The sequence below is a fragment of the Aquarana catesbeiana genome, linkage group LG04, assembly GCF_042186555.1.
Source record: "Aquarana catesbeiana isolate 2022-GZ linkage group LG04, ASM4218655v1, whole genome shotgun sequence".
Classification (NCBI taxonomy): Eukaryota; Metazoa; Chordata; class Amphibia; order Anura; family Ranidae; genus Aquarana; species Aquarana catesbeiana.
In genome coordinates this window covers 308,508,233-308,523,474 of record NC_133327.1, presented here as the reverse complement: position 1 = coordinate 308,523,474, position 15,242 = coordinate 308,508,233, and the positions used below count along the sequence as shown (strand labels likewise).

General features: G+C 39.4%; 1 protein-coding gene across 28 annotated transcripts in view; it reads right to left on the bottom strand.

The window, feature by feature from the left end:
• Positions 1-328: 328 nt before the first annotated feature.
• The window catches only part of RIMS1 (regulating synaptic membrane exocytosis 1), a 641,584-nt gene continuing 626,670 nt past the window's right edge, over positions 329-15,242 (bottom strand). For 18 of the 28 annotated variants that reach the window (XM_073626766.1, XM_073626769.1, XM_073626773.1 and 15 more), the window contains 3 exons: positions 14,839-14,940; positions 11,885-12,024; positions 333-2,932 (listed from right to left, as the gene is read on the bottom strand). In XM_073626766.1, the coding sequence (XP_073482867.1) occupies positions 2,714-2,932; positions 11,885-12,024; positions 14,839-14,940 (461 nt within the window). In that variant the 3' untranslated portion in view covers positions 333-2,713. Of the gene's footprint in view, positions 2,933-11,884; positions 12,025-14,838; positions 14,941-15,242 lie in introns of all 28 variants that reach the window. The other 10 variants (XM_073626786.1, XM_073626789.1, XM_073626788.1 and 7 more) reach the window with 4 other exon arrangements.

Below are 15,242 nucleotides of genomic sequence, written 5' to 3'. Positions count from 1 at the left end.
ATACCAAAGGAAATCTTTTCTAACATAGACTGCATTTCATTGGAGGTAAGCTAAGGTTATCTGCAGCAATTATCCAATTCTAAAATTAGCCCAGCTGCCATATAAATGGTCTCACAGGTTCAAGACGTGTCCATTGTTAACAGGCACATTCACATCTTGCTTGTCTTTCCAACATTTAGTAGAAATATTAACAAACTAAGGTTTCACAGATGCAGCTTTAAAATACTTACCCTTCACTAACGGCAATTTCTTAGCTGTCTCCATTATGCTTGGTAACCGTCATGCATTTTATTAAGTAAAGGACAACAACCATGGACATGAAAAGTAAATTTTATTAAACATGTTTACATAACATGAGTTGGAAGTTTATTTAAAAGCACAGGGGGGTGTTAAGACAAGTGGTCAAAATAGAAAGATACTACCCAATTATAATTTATTTGTTTTGGCCACTAAGACAGTACATAATCTATTAGTGCACCAGTGCTTCAGTTCTTCCTGCTCAGCAGGTCAAGCAGTAACCTATTGTTGCCCTACAGAAATATGGGCATAATGGTATCAGCCTGTATTAACAATAAATAGTTCACTTGGTGCAGGCAGTATGTCTATGAATCAAAACCTAGTGTGTACACAATTTCTACATGTGTTACAAGCCCCACAGTAGGAATCTACACCAAAATATTTATCAGAAGGAATTTGGTCCGTACTACATTACGTTTCCATAGGGTAAAAAATAATGTCCATCTATAGGCATTTAGCACCAGACTAACACAACTAGTCTGGTAAAAACCTGCAAATGTCTATAAGAAAAATGGATGGCTTAGAGTTCTTGATTATGTCATCAGAATTACGGGCAAACTGTACAAGTACATGCAACATACAAGCTGGCCTATGTGGAACTAACACACATTATTGAATTACCTTTTTTGTCTCTTCATTTTTTTTTTTAATGTTTTTTTACAAAACGTGCATGCAGCTCTGAATTACTCTATGTCATGCTGCTCTACTTGTGTGATCACAAAATTGAATGGCGCAAAAAAGGTGGGATAGGGGGGGTCATACCAATGCACCTGCACAGTCTGCAGCTCTTAGCACATGTACAGAATTCACAAGGGGTTTCAAGGCCGAGAATGGACAAAGTCACTGCTAACTGAAACAGAGGAAGGAGGGGTTGATTTCTAGTCCCAAAAAAGTAAAATATTTTGCGTTAAAAAATCAAGCGTTGTGCTTGCATCAATCTCAAACAAATGTAAACGAAAATCTGATAAAAATATTAGTAAGTGCAGAATATTTCTACTGGAATTTCCAGTGAATTTTTAAACAGCTCATATCATGCTCTACCCAGGACAGACAAGGGTGTCTAAAGTGACACATATCATAGAGGCCTGAGTACAGCTCAAAGTGTCATATGCTCATTTCCACCATTGCTTGGTAATCCTGGATGTCAAATACACATTGTTTTCTTTGACACAAAAATAAGTACAGCTACTGGCTGATGGCAAACAAAACAGCACAGACAAAACATTATTTGTAAATGCCAAAGTCATAAAATCTCTTGCATCAACCTCAGCATTGGTTGCAGATAGAATTCTTCAAACCTCTCCCATGCTTAAAAAATCAACAGAAATAAAACAGAAAATATCATAATCTGTACTGCAATCCAAAAGTTATAAAATAAAAGTGGAATATTTTTTCATATATATTATATAATATATCCTCTATTTTTAGTTTATTTTTTGAAAAGAATATTTTTAAGCAATCATTTATTCCACAGACTGTAAAACAAAAAATAACACAAACAAGTTGGCTTTTTTTTTTATCAATCAGCATTTTGGACAATGAAAAATTGGCAACCTGGTCATATGATATAAAGAAAGCTGTTGCATTCATACTGATTTTTGTAGTGTTATTCAATTTTTTGTAAGAACAAAGATGCATTTTGTAACACCTAGACAGGGAGTTTGTGGCATGCAACTGCTGCACTGCAGCGTCTGCATATCATTTCCTAGCCCTGGTGCCAGAATGCAGGAGTTTAGTGCAGACAATTGCTGTGCTCCAATCAAATTGCAGCATGCATTATAATACATAAAATACATCTGTGGCTCCAAGTTGTGTAACACTACATGGAAAAAGCAAGGTCATCAATAATAGAACAGCACTACATAGCAGTGCTTCTCAAAGTCACTGTCAGTATTTCAGGCAGCAGGGAATATTACACAGAATTGTAGCCATTATCACATCTGTAATGCTCAGCTTTCACAAAATCAATAAAAAGGACAAAAAGCGTTATGTGAGAATTATCACAAATGCTTTTTTTATGAAACTGGCAGATTAACACATCATATAAAAAAAAATTATGGAATTAACAAGTATAAAATAGGTGGAAATACCAATATGATAACACTGCTTATGGTCTGTAAAAATGTATCACAAACATTTCTAACAGAGTGAAAGCTTCCAGTTTGAATTCAATGTCACCCTTACTATGCCACTGAGCATGTGTGATTTCCAATAGTGCTGAACTGTATGTTCATTTACAGTACTCATATTCTGGTTTCTCTCTGCCAATATAAGATCTTTTTGGATCACTACTACAGGCAAAAAAAAATGATTGTCTGTCTCCAGCAATGCTTTTGATCGTGTAAATATACCACTCTTAAACTTTTATCGGGCATTAACATTGTGATTACATTAGGCTATACTGCCTTCCAGTTCATTAAGACCTAATGGAAGGAGGCCCTGTTGAACTTTCAAGAGATGACTGGGAAGCCCTGCGAGTTAGGGGTGTCAGTGTTGGATCCACTAATGACGAAGGTGGAAACAACTTGTACCATCCAATCACCACACTGGACAGATCAAGTTCTTCCAGGAGAATCTGTGCAACACCCATGAAGCATTTGTGATCCATTCGACCATAGTCTCCCCAGACAATTACCTAGAAAAGAAAAAAATAAAGTTGAAAACACAGACGGTACTTTATTGTGTATTTAAAGTGTATGTTACCCCGTTTCATATTTCTGTGTCTGTTACCATGTAGTAAAAAATATCCTGTTATCTTTGCATTGCTTCCTTTGTGTGAAATACCTGGTAATCCTACCAGTCCTCCAGCTTACCTTTTTTAAACTGACCATGCTATGCATGGAAGCACATCCATCCCAGTGAGGTCAGTTTGCTTCTTTGCATTCTACTTGGGAGAAAAAACAACAAAAATACCCTCCGCACTACCAATATGTGTACTATAATGTAAAAATGTATAAAAACATTGTCAAATCACTGTTATGTGTTCCCACATCAGCCAAATTGTGTATACGTGAATGAGTGCAGTGCAATCAAATAACGACACAAAGTGAATCAATTCATAATTCAAAATAATCTTTAAATGTGTAACTTCATATTTCCACAAAAATATCAACATTATACTGTATATGTCTGTGCGTTAAATAAATACATTTTCATTTGCCACCTAATGTGTATATATATATTCTGCCTTTTCTTTGTGTGTTAATCACAACTTTTGTTACACTAAAGTCCTTTTCCTCCAAATCCATGTGTGTGCACAATTAATCTTATATTCTCCACCCATGCAAGTGCTCCACCACCATTAACACAAACTGCTTACCTCATTATTTGACCCCCAATGCAGTTAGGTCAATTTGCCTCTTGCCTTTTAACTCGGGGTTTTATCCCCTTTCACCAAATGTACCAATCATTAATCTTTAATGCTCAATGTGTGGTCAATTCTCACTTCAGTATTTGCTCAAAGAAATTAATCAGCTCTCATAGTGCAGTATGTTCCAAACCCCCCCCCCCTTTATTAAAATAATATTAAAACACTCACAAATAGAATGCCTTTAATCCAGTGCACAAAGAGTATTTGCTGCTTTTATTCATAGGTTTTGCCCCCTTAAGGAAACACATCTGCATCAGTGCATATAGGCATCAGTGCAATCTATAAATAGCTTACTTCCCGTTCCAGGTGTACGCGATGACGTCACGTGGCCCCGCCAATGACGCGTTTCATCATATGATCTGTAACTCTTTCAAAGGGAAAGACCCTTTTCCCTTTGATGAAGTCACAGGTCATGTGACGTAAAGCATCAGGGGTGAGGCCAAAGAAGCAATACCTATGAATAAAAGGAGTAAATACTCTTTGTGCACTGGATTAAGTGCATTCTATTTGTGAGTGTTTTAATATTATTTTATTTTAATAAAGGGGGAGTGTTTTGGAACATACTGCACTATGAGAGCTGTTTATTTTCTTTGAGCATATACTGCTGCTTGAAGAGTGGGTGGACGTTTAGGTAGGTCCTCCAGAACTGACGTTTAATCCCACCTGGTTATTTATATGCAGTGGCTGGGCAGGAGGTAGTTTAAAAAAGTGGAATATAATCTTAAAAGGTCATACAGGTTGGTGCTCACAAGCATGCAGGGTAGTTATTATTATATTATTATTAGAAGGTCTACAATCATAAAAGCCCTTTGCCTTGTTGATAATAATTACAGGCATACCCCACTTTTAAGTACGCAATGGGGTTTATTTACTAAAGCTGGAAAGTGCAAAATCAGGCTCACTTCTGCATAGAAACCAATGAGCTTCTAACCTCGGCTTGTTCAATTAAGCTTTGGTAATAAAACCTGAAAGCTCATTGTTTTCTTTGCAGAAGGGAGCCTGATTTTGCACTTTCCAGCTTTAGTAAATAAACTCCATTGCGTACTTAAAAGTGGGGTATGCCTGTATATGTTAAATAGTATTAATTCTTACATAAAGAGGTGTAAAAAAAAATAGTGGTTCTACTTTTAAAGCAGTATTAAAGCCAAAACCAAAAATGTTATATATTGCAGCTTAGTCATTAGATGTGGTGGCTGCATTATTTTTCTTTTTCTATGCTTCTTTCCCTCTGTTTTCACATGATAATCTAGTCAGTAACACACCTCCTGTATTAGAGTGCCTACACTCTGGATGAAGGAGCAACAGAGATACATTTAGACAGCAGCATTGCCAGTATGGGGGGGGGGGAGTAAAGTTAGATGTACTAGCAGATTTAGATACACTAAACAAATTGAGGCCAAACTCCAGATTAAACTTTTTAGGTAGTTACGGCAACACTTTTGTTCTTTTTGGGACAAAAGTTGTACATAAATAAATAAAAGCTGATCATTGTAAGCACCCATGTCAGTGGTAAATGGTTGGTCATAGCCCTCTAACTGCCACATTTGCAGCACAGCTTGCTCTGTTGAAAAACAACTGACTTAATAGCCAAATCATCATGTGAAAAAAAAGGAAAGCCTGAAAAGAAAACTAAAGTAACCGCCATATCTTAGAATTGGTAAACTGAAAAAAAATACATGTTTGTTTTTGGGCTTATAGACTTAATTTACCTAATTTAATGTTTTGGGAGCCAAGCTGTTAGTTTTGAAAGAATGATATAAAGTGCTATCATGTAAGTACCTTTGTTTGATGGACAAGTGGAAGTATCTGTGAAATGACTCAAAAGTACAAATTCAGCAAGACAAATATGAAATTCTTTTCTCGTTCCTGTTTACTTTCATAAGTAATATTTATGTTAATATTGTCATACTGTGGATGATATTTAAAAAGCAAACACAAAATATGAATAGTTTGGGAAAAGATTATTTTAAAAATAGAGAAAAAATATGGTAATAAAAATAATCAAATACTGACGATAATTTATTCCTGTAGGTTTTCTGGGGGCAAACTGCCAATTTTTTGTCATTATTAGATTAAATTTTGTTTTTATCCCTTTTTATGTATACCAAGATAATTGTAAAGACAGAATTCTTCTTCACAGTGTTTTATGCATCTATAAGGTCAATTTACTAGGAGATAAATACCACACAAATTGAATGCATGCACTGGTTTTTTTTTTCTATTTTGCAGTATTGAGAGCATTTTTTACACCTTATTTCATTGCAGACTGGACCTCCAACTGTAGCCGGAAGTGGAATATTTCTGCCCAGGGATAATGGCTTTCTGGAAATTGATATTCTAACAAGCAGTGACTCATCCCTGCCCAGCTGATTCAGCTGTCAGCCAGGGATTCTGGGCTGACAGATTAATGTGAAAAAAGGAACAGGGACAATGGGAGATATGTGGGGGTTCCCCTTTGATCTATTACAGGGTCTGATATGAATTTTAATGGGGACCCAATGTCAACAAAACAAATAAAAGAATTTTTTTTTGTGAGGTCCCCTCCAAATTTATAATTCCATACCAGACCCTTATGAAAGCATGCAGCCTGGCAGGCAAGGAAAGGAAGCGGGGGGGGGGGGGGGGCTGAGCATGTTGCCTCTCATCCCTCCTGAACCATACCAGGCCATATGACCTCAACATGGAACACCTTGTCCTCATGGGAGGACAAGGGCCTGTGGTGCCCCGTGGTTGTGGGGGTCTGCTGGCGGGGGGGCTTATTAGAATCTGGAAGCCCCCTCTAACAACATCAATACATAGTAGCTCTACTTATTGAAAAAAAAGCAACCTAAAAATAAAGGCATTCCAGATTCTAATAAGCCCCTTGCCCACAGACCCACCAGGCCAGGGTTGTGGGGATGAGGTCCTTGTTCTCATTAGAATGGGGACAAGGTGTTTTGCCAGGGGGTCCTGGTCCAGGCTCATGACACTGTTTGGGGCATTGTGTCCCCTTTAAATTACATACCAGACCCGAAGGGCCTGATATCGATTGTGGAGAGAAGCCCACACCATTTTTTTTAAACACTGTCCCCATCTCTTTGTTTACACTGTCAGCTGGGAATCCAGCCGGGCAGGGATAAGTCACTGGTTCCTAGGATGCCAGTGTGTGGCGGCACCCTGACAATCACCAACTCTAGGATGGAGCTGTCACATTTAGCACCGATAGTTTGTAAATATTTTATTATATCTTTTCATGTGACAACGCTGAAGAAATGACACTTTTCTACAATGTAAGAAAGTGAGTAACACTAACGAGTCACATGACACCTGGGAGAGAAAATGGCTAATTGGGCCCAATTTGAACAATTTCGCTTAGGGGTGTACTCACTTTTGTTGCCAGCGGTTTAGACATTAATGGCTGTGTGTTGAGTTATTTTGAGGGGACAGCAAATTTACACTGTTATACAAGCTGTACACTCAATACTTTACAGTGTAGCAAAGTGTCATTTCTTCAGTGTTGTCACATGAAAAGATATAATAAAATATTTACAAAAATGTGAGGGGTGAACTCACTTTTGTGAGATACTGTATATATATCTGTAGTGAATGTAGTGGTTCCTAAGGTAAAAAAAAAAAAAACCTCTGTGCATCTTATTCTTACCTGAGCCCAATCTCCATCCAGCGCTGTGCACGAGAGCAGAGGCTCCCTTCTCACTGGACAGAAAGGCAGCAGTGGGAGTCTTTGGCTCCTGCTGCTGTCAATCACAGCCAGTGAGGAAGAAGCGGTGGGGGGTGAGGTTGATCTTCGCTCTGTGTGCCACAGAGCATGCACACAGCACACAGAGCATGGCTCCGGATCATGCCTGCACAAGTGCCCCCATAGCAAGCGGCTTGCTATGAGGAAACTCAGCAGGGAGGAGGAGCGGAGAACACCAGTGGGGGACCCCAGAAGAGCAGGTAAGTATACTATGTTTGTTATTTAAAAAATATCCAGTAGAGTAGAATCACAATAAATATTGCATGCAATATTTTGTATAAAACACATATATTGCATACGATACGCATTAGTGAATTGACCATCATATGTTTTATTATTTATAGTCCCTGTATTTATGTACTTTTTATAGTTTGGTGAAATAAGTATATAAATCAGTAAAAATAATAAACAGATGCAAATGAGCACATTACCTAAGGTACTGTTTCAAATCGTAATTTTTTATATGATAGGATAAAAATGTAATCTGCTATTACACGCTAGAAGAGGAGGACAAACCTTTTGGCTGCATAGTTGTCTAGAAGTATGCCCTGTATCTGATCTATAACTGATGAAGACACTTGACCTCTCCTTGACAATACTAGAAGTATGTTATCACCATATTGTCCCTGGAAGTCACTTCACAAATTTGGTGAGTAACGGGTAGTAATCTGTGTAATGCCTTCTCCACTTACTGTATAAAAAGTCAAAACAAGTTCTGAACGTGAAGGGAGTGTACATTAAATTAAATGAGCATGATCCTTCAGGTTACTGAGGCATTACCTTTTTACAAGTTTTAATATATATCCTATATAATAACTAGGGATGAGTCTGATGTTCAAGTCGAACGTAAGTTCGACTCGAACATCGGGTGTTCGCCGAATATCGAACAATTTGGGGTATTCGCGGCAAATTCGAAAGCCACAGAACACCCTTTAAAAGTTTATGGGAGAAATCAAAAGTGCAAATTTTAAAGGCTTATATGCATGGTATTGTCATAAAAAGTGTTTGGGAACCTGGGTCCAGCCCCAGGGGACATGTATCAATGCAAAAAAAGTTTTAAAAATGTAAGTTTTTTCGGGGGCAGTGATTTTAATAATGCTTAAAGTGAAACAATAAAAGGGCATGTGGCCTGGTACGGTTCAGGAAGGGGGACGCTTTCTTGTCCCCCTCTTTTTCTGCGGCCTGCCAGGTTGCGTGCTCGGATAAGTGTCTGGTATGGAATTTTGGGGGGACCCCCACGCCATTTTTAAAAAAAATTTGGCGCTGGGTTCCCCTTAAAATCCATACCAGACCCTTCGGTATGGATTTTGAGGGAGACCCCTACGCCATTTAAAGAAAAAAAAATTTGGCGCAGGGTTCCCGTTAATATCCATAGCAGACCTGAAGGGCCTGGTATGGAATTTGGGGTGACCCCCATGCAATTTTTTTTTAAATCTTGGTTCGGGGTTCCCCTTAATTTTCATATCAGACCCAAAGAGCTTGGTAATGGACTGGGGGGGGGATCCCATGCTGTTTCTTTCAATGACTTTTATATGTATTGTCGGGACCCGACAATTCATTATAGCTGCAAATAGTTTTAAATGACTTTTTTGTCAGTTTGTGCAGGGACTGTTCTAAACACGGGAAAAATGCGCCACTTTACAGGCATACTATAGCCCCCAGGTACAAAACTGACTTTTATTGTTTCATTTTAAGCATTATTAAAATCACTGCTCCCGAAAAAACTGCCGTTTTTAAAACTTTTTTTGCATTGATACATGTCCCCTGGGGTAGGACCCGGGTCCCCAAACACTTTTTATGACAATAACTTGCATATTAACCCTTAGAATTAGCACTTTTGATTTTTCACGTTCGTGTCCCATAGACTTTAACGGTGTTCGCGTGTTCAAACAAATTTTTTGCCTGTTCGCATGTTCTGCTGCGAACTGAACCGGGGGGTGTTTGGCTCATCCCTAATAATAACCACAAGGACCACCAGTCGAAGACAAGGACACCTAAAAGGGTCACGTGAACTATTAAAGTGATGCTCAGAGTTTAATGTAGACACCTTCTTTTCATCTGCCTGCCCTTCAATTTTCATATGAAAAAAGAAAACCCATCAAGCTTTTGAGGTTGCTAGTTTTGGCCCCAGGACAGAAGTCAATGAAACTGGTTGAGGTTTTGCAAATAAAATTCATCTGTAAATTCATGGCTGTGGAAGTGCTCTTCTGCATATGATCCAAAATGACAGACAAGCAAATGGAGTTGCATGTTTTAATTACAAGTAGCATTTTCTATACAGGCAGTCCCTAGGTTCCAAACAAGGTTCTGTAGGTTTGCTCTTAAAGAGGTGTTCCAGCCTGGGGGATAAAAATTAAAAGTCAGCAGCTACAAATACTGTAGCTGCTGACTTTTAATATATGGACACTTACCTGTCCAGGGAGCCTGCAATGTCGGCACCCCAGCCAATCTTCGGATTGGCTGTCGGGTACTGCCACCGCCATCTCTACTAAGGGAAACTGGCAGTGAAGCGAGTGCTGCGCCTTCTAATTGGCCCGGCAGTGGAGGAAGGAGTATGGTGAACTTCCGAAGGACGGTGCCGCGGCGCCGTCTCCTGGAAGTGGGGACAGGGACCTGTCAAAAACAGGTACCCTTTCCCCTCTCTCCCCTGAAAGGTGCAAAATGTGGCACCGGAGGGGGGGGAGCAAATAAGCAGAAGTTCCACTTTTGGGTGGAACTCTGCTTTAAGTTGAATTTGAATGTTTGAAAGTTCAATTTTTGAGTGTAACTCCAGGCAAAACATTTTTTATGTTTTTTTAGATAGCATAGGGAAAGGTTGTCCCTGTGACAATTGGATTTTGGAAATTTTGGGTTGTTGTGGAAAAGAAGATTGGTAATAAAGCTTCAGTGGAGACACCTTTTCCCCATGATAGCGCTTACAGGAGCGAATTTCCCTTCCTAGGGGTAGATTTCCTCTCACTTCCTGTTGTCTCCCTCTGTAAGTATGAGTCGTATGTAAGTCAGATGTTTGTAACCTGGGGACTGCCTGTAAGTCATATGGTATATTCCATAGATTAATTTTAATTCTAAGCTCTTCCATAGCAATGAACTGAATACAGTCAGCACATGTTAGTGAGAAATACTGGAGAGCAGGGGCTTTGCTAGGTCTGCAAAAGATCTGGGGCTAGAGCCCATAGCAGCGGTCACCAACCTTTATGCATGCCTCACGGGGGGGGGGGTAAGCAGTTTTTCATGGGTGATGGCTGGTGTTGGCGCTTCAATCATCATGGCACCATGGTTGATATGGTGTCAGAATGATTGAAGTGCATTATCTCTATTGTTACATTCTAATATTTATTGAAGTGGTTCAACTCACCATACTGCAGAATCAGTGGGAGCACTGGGCTTGTCACTTGCCACATCTCCTGCCACCAGATGCAGCGTGTCACTTGCCACCGTCGCCTGCCACTAGATGTGGATTGTCACTTGCCATGTCGCCTGCCACCAGATGTGGATTGTCAGTTGCCACTTTCACCTGGCAGCAGATGTGGATTGTCACTTGCCACGTCACCTGCCACCATTTGCAGATTGTCACTTACCACATCACCTGCCACCATTTGCAGATTGCCACATCTCCTGCCACCATTTGCAGATTGTTACTTGCCACGTCTCCTACCACCATTTGCAGATTGTCACTTACCACGTCTCCTGCCACCATTTTCAGATTGTCACTTGCCACATCTCTTTGCACCATTTGCAGATCGTCACTTGCCACGTCACCTGCCACCATTTGCAGATTGTCACTTGCCACATCTCCTGGCACCATTTGCAGATTGCCACATCTCCTGCCACCATTTTTAGATTGTCACTTGCCAACTGATGTGGATTGTCACTTGCCATGCCAGCCAGGGCCACCAAATGTGCATTGATGCTGCATTGGTGGCAGGCTAACAGCACTGGTCCATTTAGTGAGAGCAGGAGAGCGGTGATGCGGGGCGGGTAGTGAGAGATTATGTAATCTTGCTGCTCCCCGCTGCACCTCCGACATTGAAGCAAAGGGGTCTGGCTGCAAAGTGGAGCTCCACGATGACAGGAAGGGATGTGACCTCCACTTCACCGTGCTGTGAGGGCGGAAGAGCGATGATGTGTGGCGGGCAGTGAGAGATTATGTCATCTCTCTGCTGCTTGCTGCACCTCGCACCCAAATTGAAGAGGCCCAGCTGTGAAGAGCGCTGATGTGAAGCAGGCAGAGAAAGATGTCATCTCTGCTCAGCCGCCCGCTCGCTTCTCTCCTCTCCTCTGCCTCTCTCATGCAGCCAGCCCGCCCACCGCAGCAGCCACAACCCGCTGGTTAGGCAGGGACCCTGCGGCAAGAGACTCGGGGCTATGGGCCCCAGATTCGGGGCTATAGCCCCAATAGCCACCCCCTAGCAAAGCCCCTGCTGGAGAGTATTCAGCTAGTAGGATACTGAGGCTTCTATAGTTATTATTCACAAATTTACCTGAAGCACCTTTCCATGGGGATTATCTTCAAAAACCAAGTTCTGTTGATAAAGGGGATCAAGGGTTTTTCGTGCAATTCTGGTCTTCTTCTTGGCTACACATGCTCCATTTTCTAAAAGGTACACCTTGACATATGGCGCTGGAAATGAAGGTAATGCGTTAAACAACATTTTTAAGGGGGTACAATATGAAAGGTAAACTACATACAGTATATTTAATTATTTTTAAAAATCCAAATAATGCCACCTTCCAAGACTGTGCTGATTTGACTAATAATTTAAAAATAAAATTTCATACAATGAAAGATTTATATGTATTTAATACAGAATGTTTATACTGCCAAATATTTTTACGTAAACCTAAGCTCTGTAATGTCGGCTTGTGCCTGTCATGTAAATCTTCAATTCTGGATACATAACTGGCCCAGGTACATATAGGAATGATTTTTATGGCCCTGCTTACAGTTTTTTTTTTAATGTGGAACAAATACAGTATCTTAAACCTTAGCTCTGTGATGAAAGTGATGACATGGAAAAACCTTCTGTCTTCATTAGCCTCTGATGTGTATTGAAATACTTAAAGGGAATAAAACCTACCTGCTCAGGGCTGCAGCTTTTCATCCAGGTGGAGTTAAATTATACCAGTTCACCCTATTCCCTTAGGTAAGTACTGGTTAACAAGGAACATTAAGTATAATCGTATCTCAATCTAGACGTTAATATTTTAAAGGTGCCACATGCCTACATATCAATAGATTGCAAACAAGAATTTTTTTTAGGGCAAAAGGACTTTAGGGCACCAAAAAATACCAATAACAGATGACTATACATAAAAAATGTTATTCATGGAAAAAAAAATGTTACAAACTTTTATTCATAAAAAAAAAATGACCAAAAGGTCAAAATAGCTGATTGTATATATACATAAATTAAAAACCCAATGGAGACCGCCACTGAATGTGTATTTTCAGCACTATATATTTGAGTGCCAGAAGTGCTTGTATGAACCCCAACACGTTTCAACTCACAGAAAGTACGAGTCTTCTTCAGGGGATAGTTGCAATGTTGAATTCTACAGGGGTGGTTGTGGAAGGGATATTTATCAAAACACCACCCATGCACTATGATTTTTTACATACATCTACTAGAGGTGCTGATATAGGGGGGGGGGCATCTAAAAGATCCATGACAGGTCTGGTATCTCTGGTGGTTTTTTGGAATCTCTTGTGTTGGACCTTGGTCTATTTTTGGAGTCGGTCGGCATTAAAAGCACCCACCCTATTGTTTTGTTTTTTTGAATGACCAACTACTGTTATTTGAATATACTTTTAAATTTCATATAATCGATCAATGTTGTATTGCCTTTGGATATTGTTCTATATTTATGTTATAGAATTCAACATTGCAACTACCATTGCAACTATTTTGACATTTTGGTAATTTGTTCAGAAGTTGTTAAAGGATTAAACCTTTTTAACATTTTTTTATGTATATACATCTTCTATTGGAATTTTTTGGTGCTCTAAAGTCCCTTTCCCCGGAAAATTCTTGTTTGCAATTTATCAAAGAATATTTATGCTTTTTCTCTTTGAGAACAAAAGAAACCCCGCTCCAGGTGTCTGAGTCTAGATATCTCCTCCCTCTTCAGGTGTGGGTGCTGGCTCAGTATGCAAACTGCATGCAAAGGAAAGAACAAAGATCCGGACAGCCGCACTCCAGTGAAATATAAAGTTTAATGGTATCAGTCCATACAGCAAGGTATAAAAAGATTGCTGACGCAATTTCACACCGTGGTTACAGGTGCTTACGCATAGCTAGATCTTAAAACTACTAACAATGACATATATATATACATACAAAACGGAAACAGGCTTAATTGAAAACTGTGCACACCCACTACAAGTGATAGACATGCTCTCGATTAATACTGAGATAAGACAGCTGAAGTCTTCTTCTTTATGGACATCAGAGTAACCACTTAAGGGTAGAGCAAAGCAGTCACATATAATTCAAACCCAAATCCTTACGATAGTTTACACATTTCATAATGTAGGAAGCAATGTCGCAGTCCCGCTAAAAATCACTAATCACTGCCATTACTAGTAAAAAAAAAAAAGCCATACATCTATCCCCTATTTTATAGATGTGATAACTTTTGCGCAAACCAATCAATATACGCCTATTGCGATTTTTTTTTACCAAAATATGTAGCAGAATACATATCAGCCTAAACTGATGAATACATTATTTTTGTTACATTTTTGGGGGGGAAATGTTTTATAGCAAAAAGTAAAAAATGTTGGGTTTTTTTTTTCAAAATTGGCACTCTTTTTTTGTTCATAGCGCAAAAAAATAAATACGCAGAGGTGATCAAATACCACCAAAAGAAAGCCCTATTTGTGGGGAAAAAGGACATAAATTTTGTTTGGGTACATCGTTGCATGACCGGGCAATTGTCAGTTAAAATGGGGCAGTGTCATATCGCAAAAAATGGCCTGGTCAGGAAGTGGGTAAATCCTTCCGGGACTGAAGTGGTTAATGCATAAATTGCATTAGGATAAAAAATCTTCTGCCTTTACAACTCCTTTAAGTCGGGTATACACGATCAGAATGTCGGGAGACAATGGCGTCCGTCAGATGTGTATGCTGGAAAACCAGCATCCGACCATTTCCCGATCAGCGCTCTCAGCAATTGAATCTGGTGCAGCTGTGTATAGTAACCAGCTTCTAACTTCAGCTTAGTTCAACTAAACGTTGACAATAAAACCTAGAAGCTGATTTGTTACTATGGTACTATGCACAGCTGCACCAGTTTTAGTAAGTCTCCCTTACTGTGTCCATTGAATTGCCATGCTATATTTTTAGGTTTAACATTGTACACATGCATGTACTTTATGGCTGGGTCTGTTCACATCAAATAGAGAAATGGACAGAAGAATTGACTTTGGACTTACCTGGTGTGGATTTTGAACCAGGCTTTTGTGTTAGACCTCGTGCTCTTATTACTTCAACCTCTAGCTGTCCTTTCTTATCTACCATGCCAATTTGTATGTCACCTGAAACAAAACATTTTAGATTAGAAATATTAAATATTACATAATGCAAATAATAAAACATCTATCATTATTGCATACATATTTAAGGCATAATTCCAACTATGCTGGGTAAGTTTTAGCAGTAAATGCAGAATAAAGGCAGTAATTAATTTCTTCTATTCATTGTGATCTAAAAACATTTTGTATGCTCTTTGAATATATCTGTAAATTAATTTGCTTGTCACCCATAAAGCAGTCTTCAACCTTTTAGAATTACATAAAAAGGGTCTTTCCTAATATGCCTACACACATTTGCTGGAACC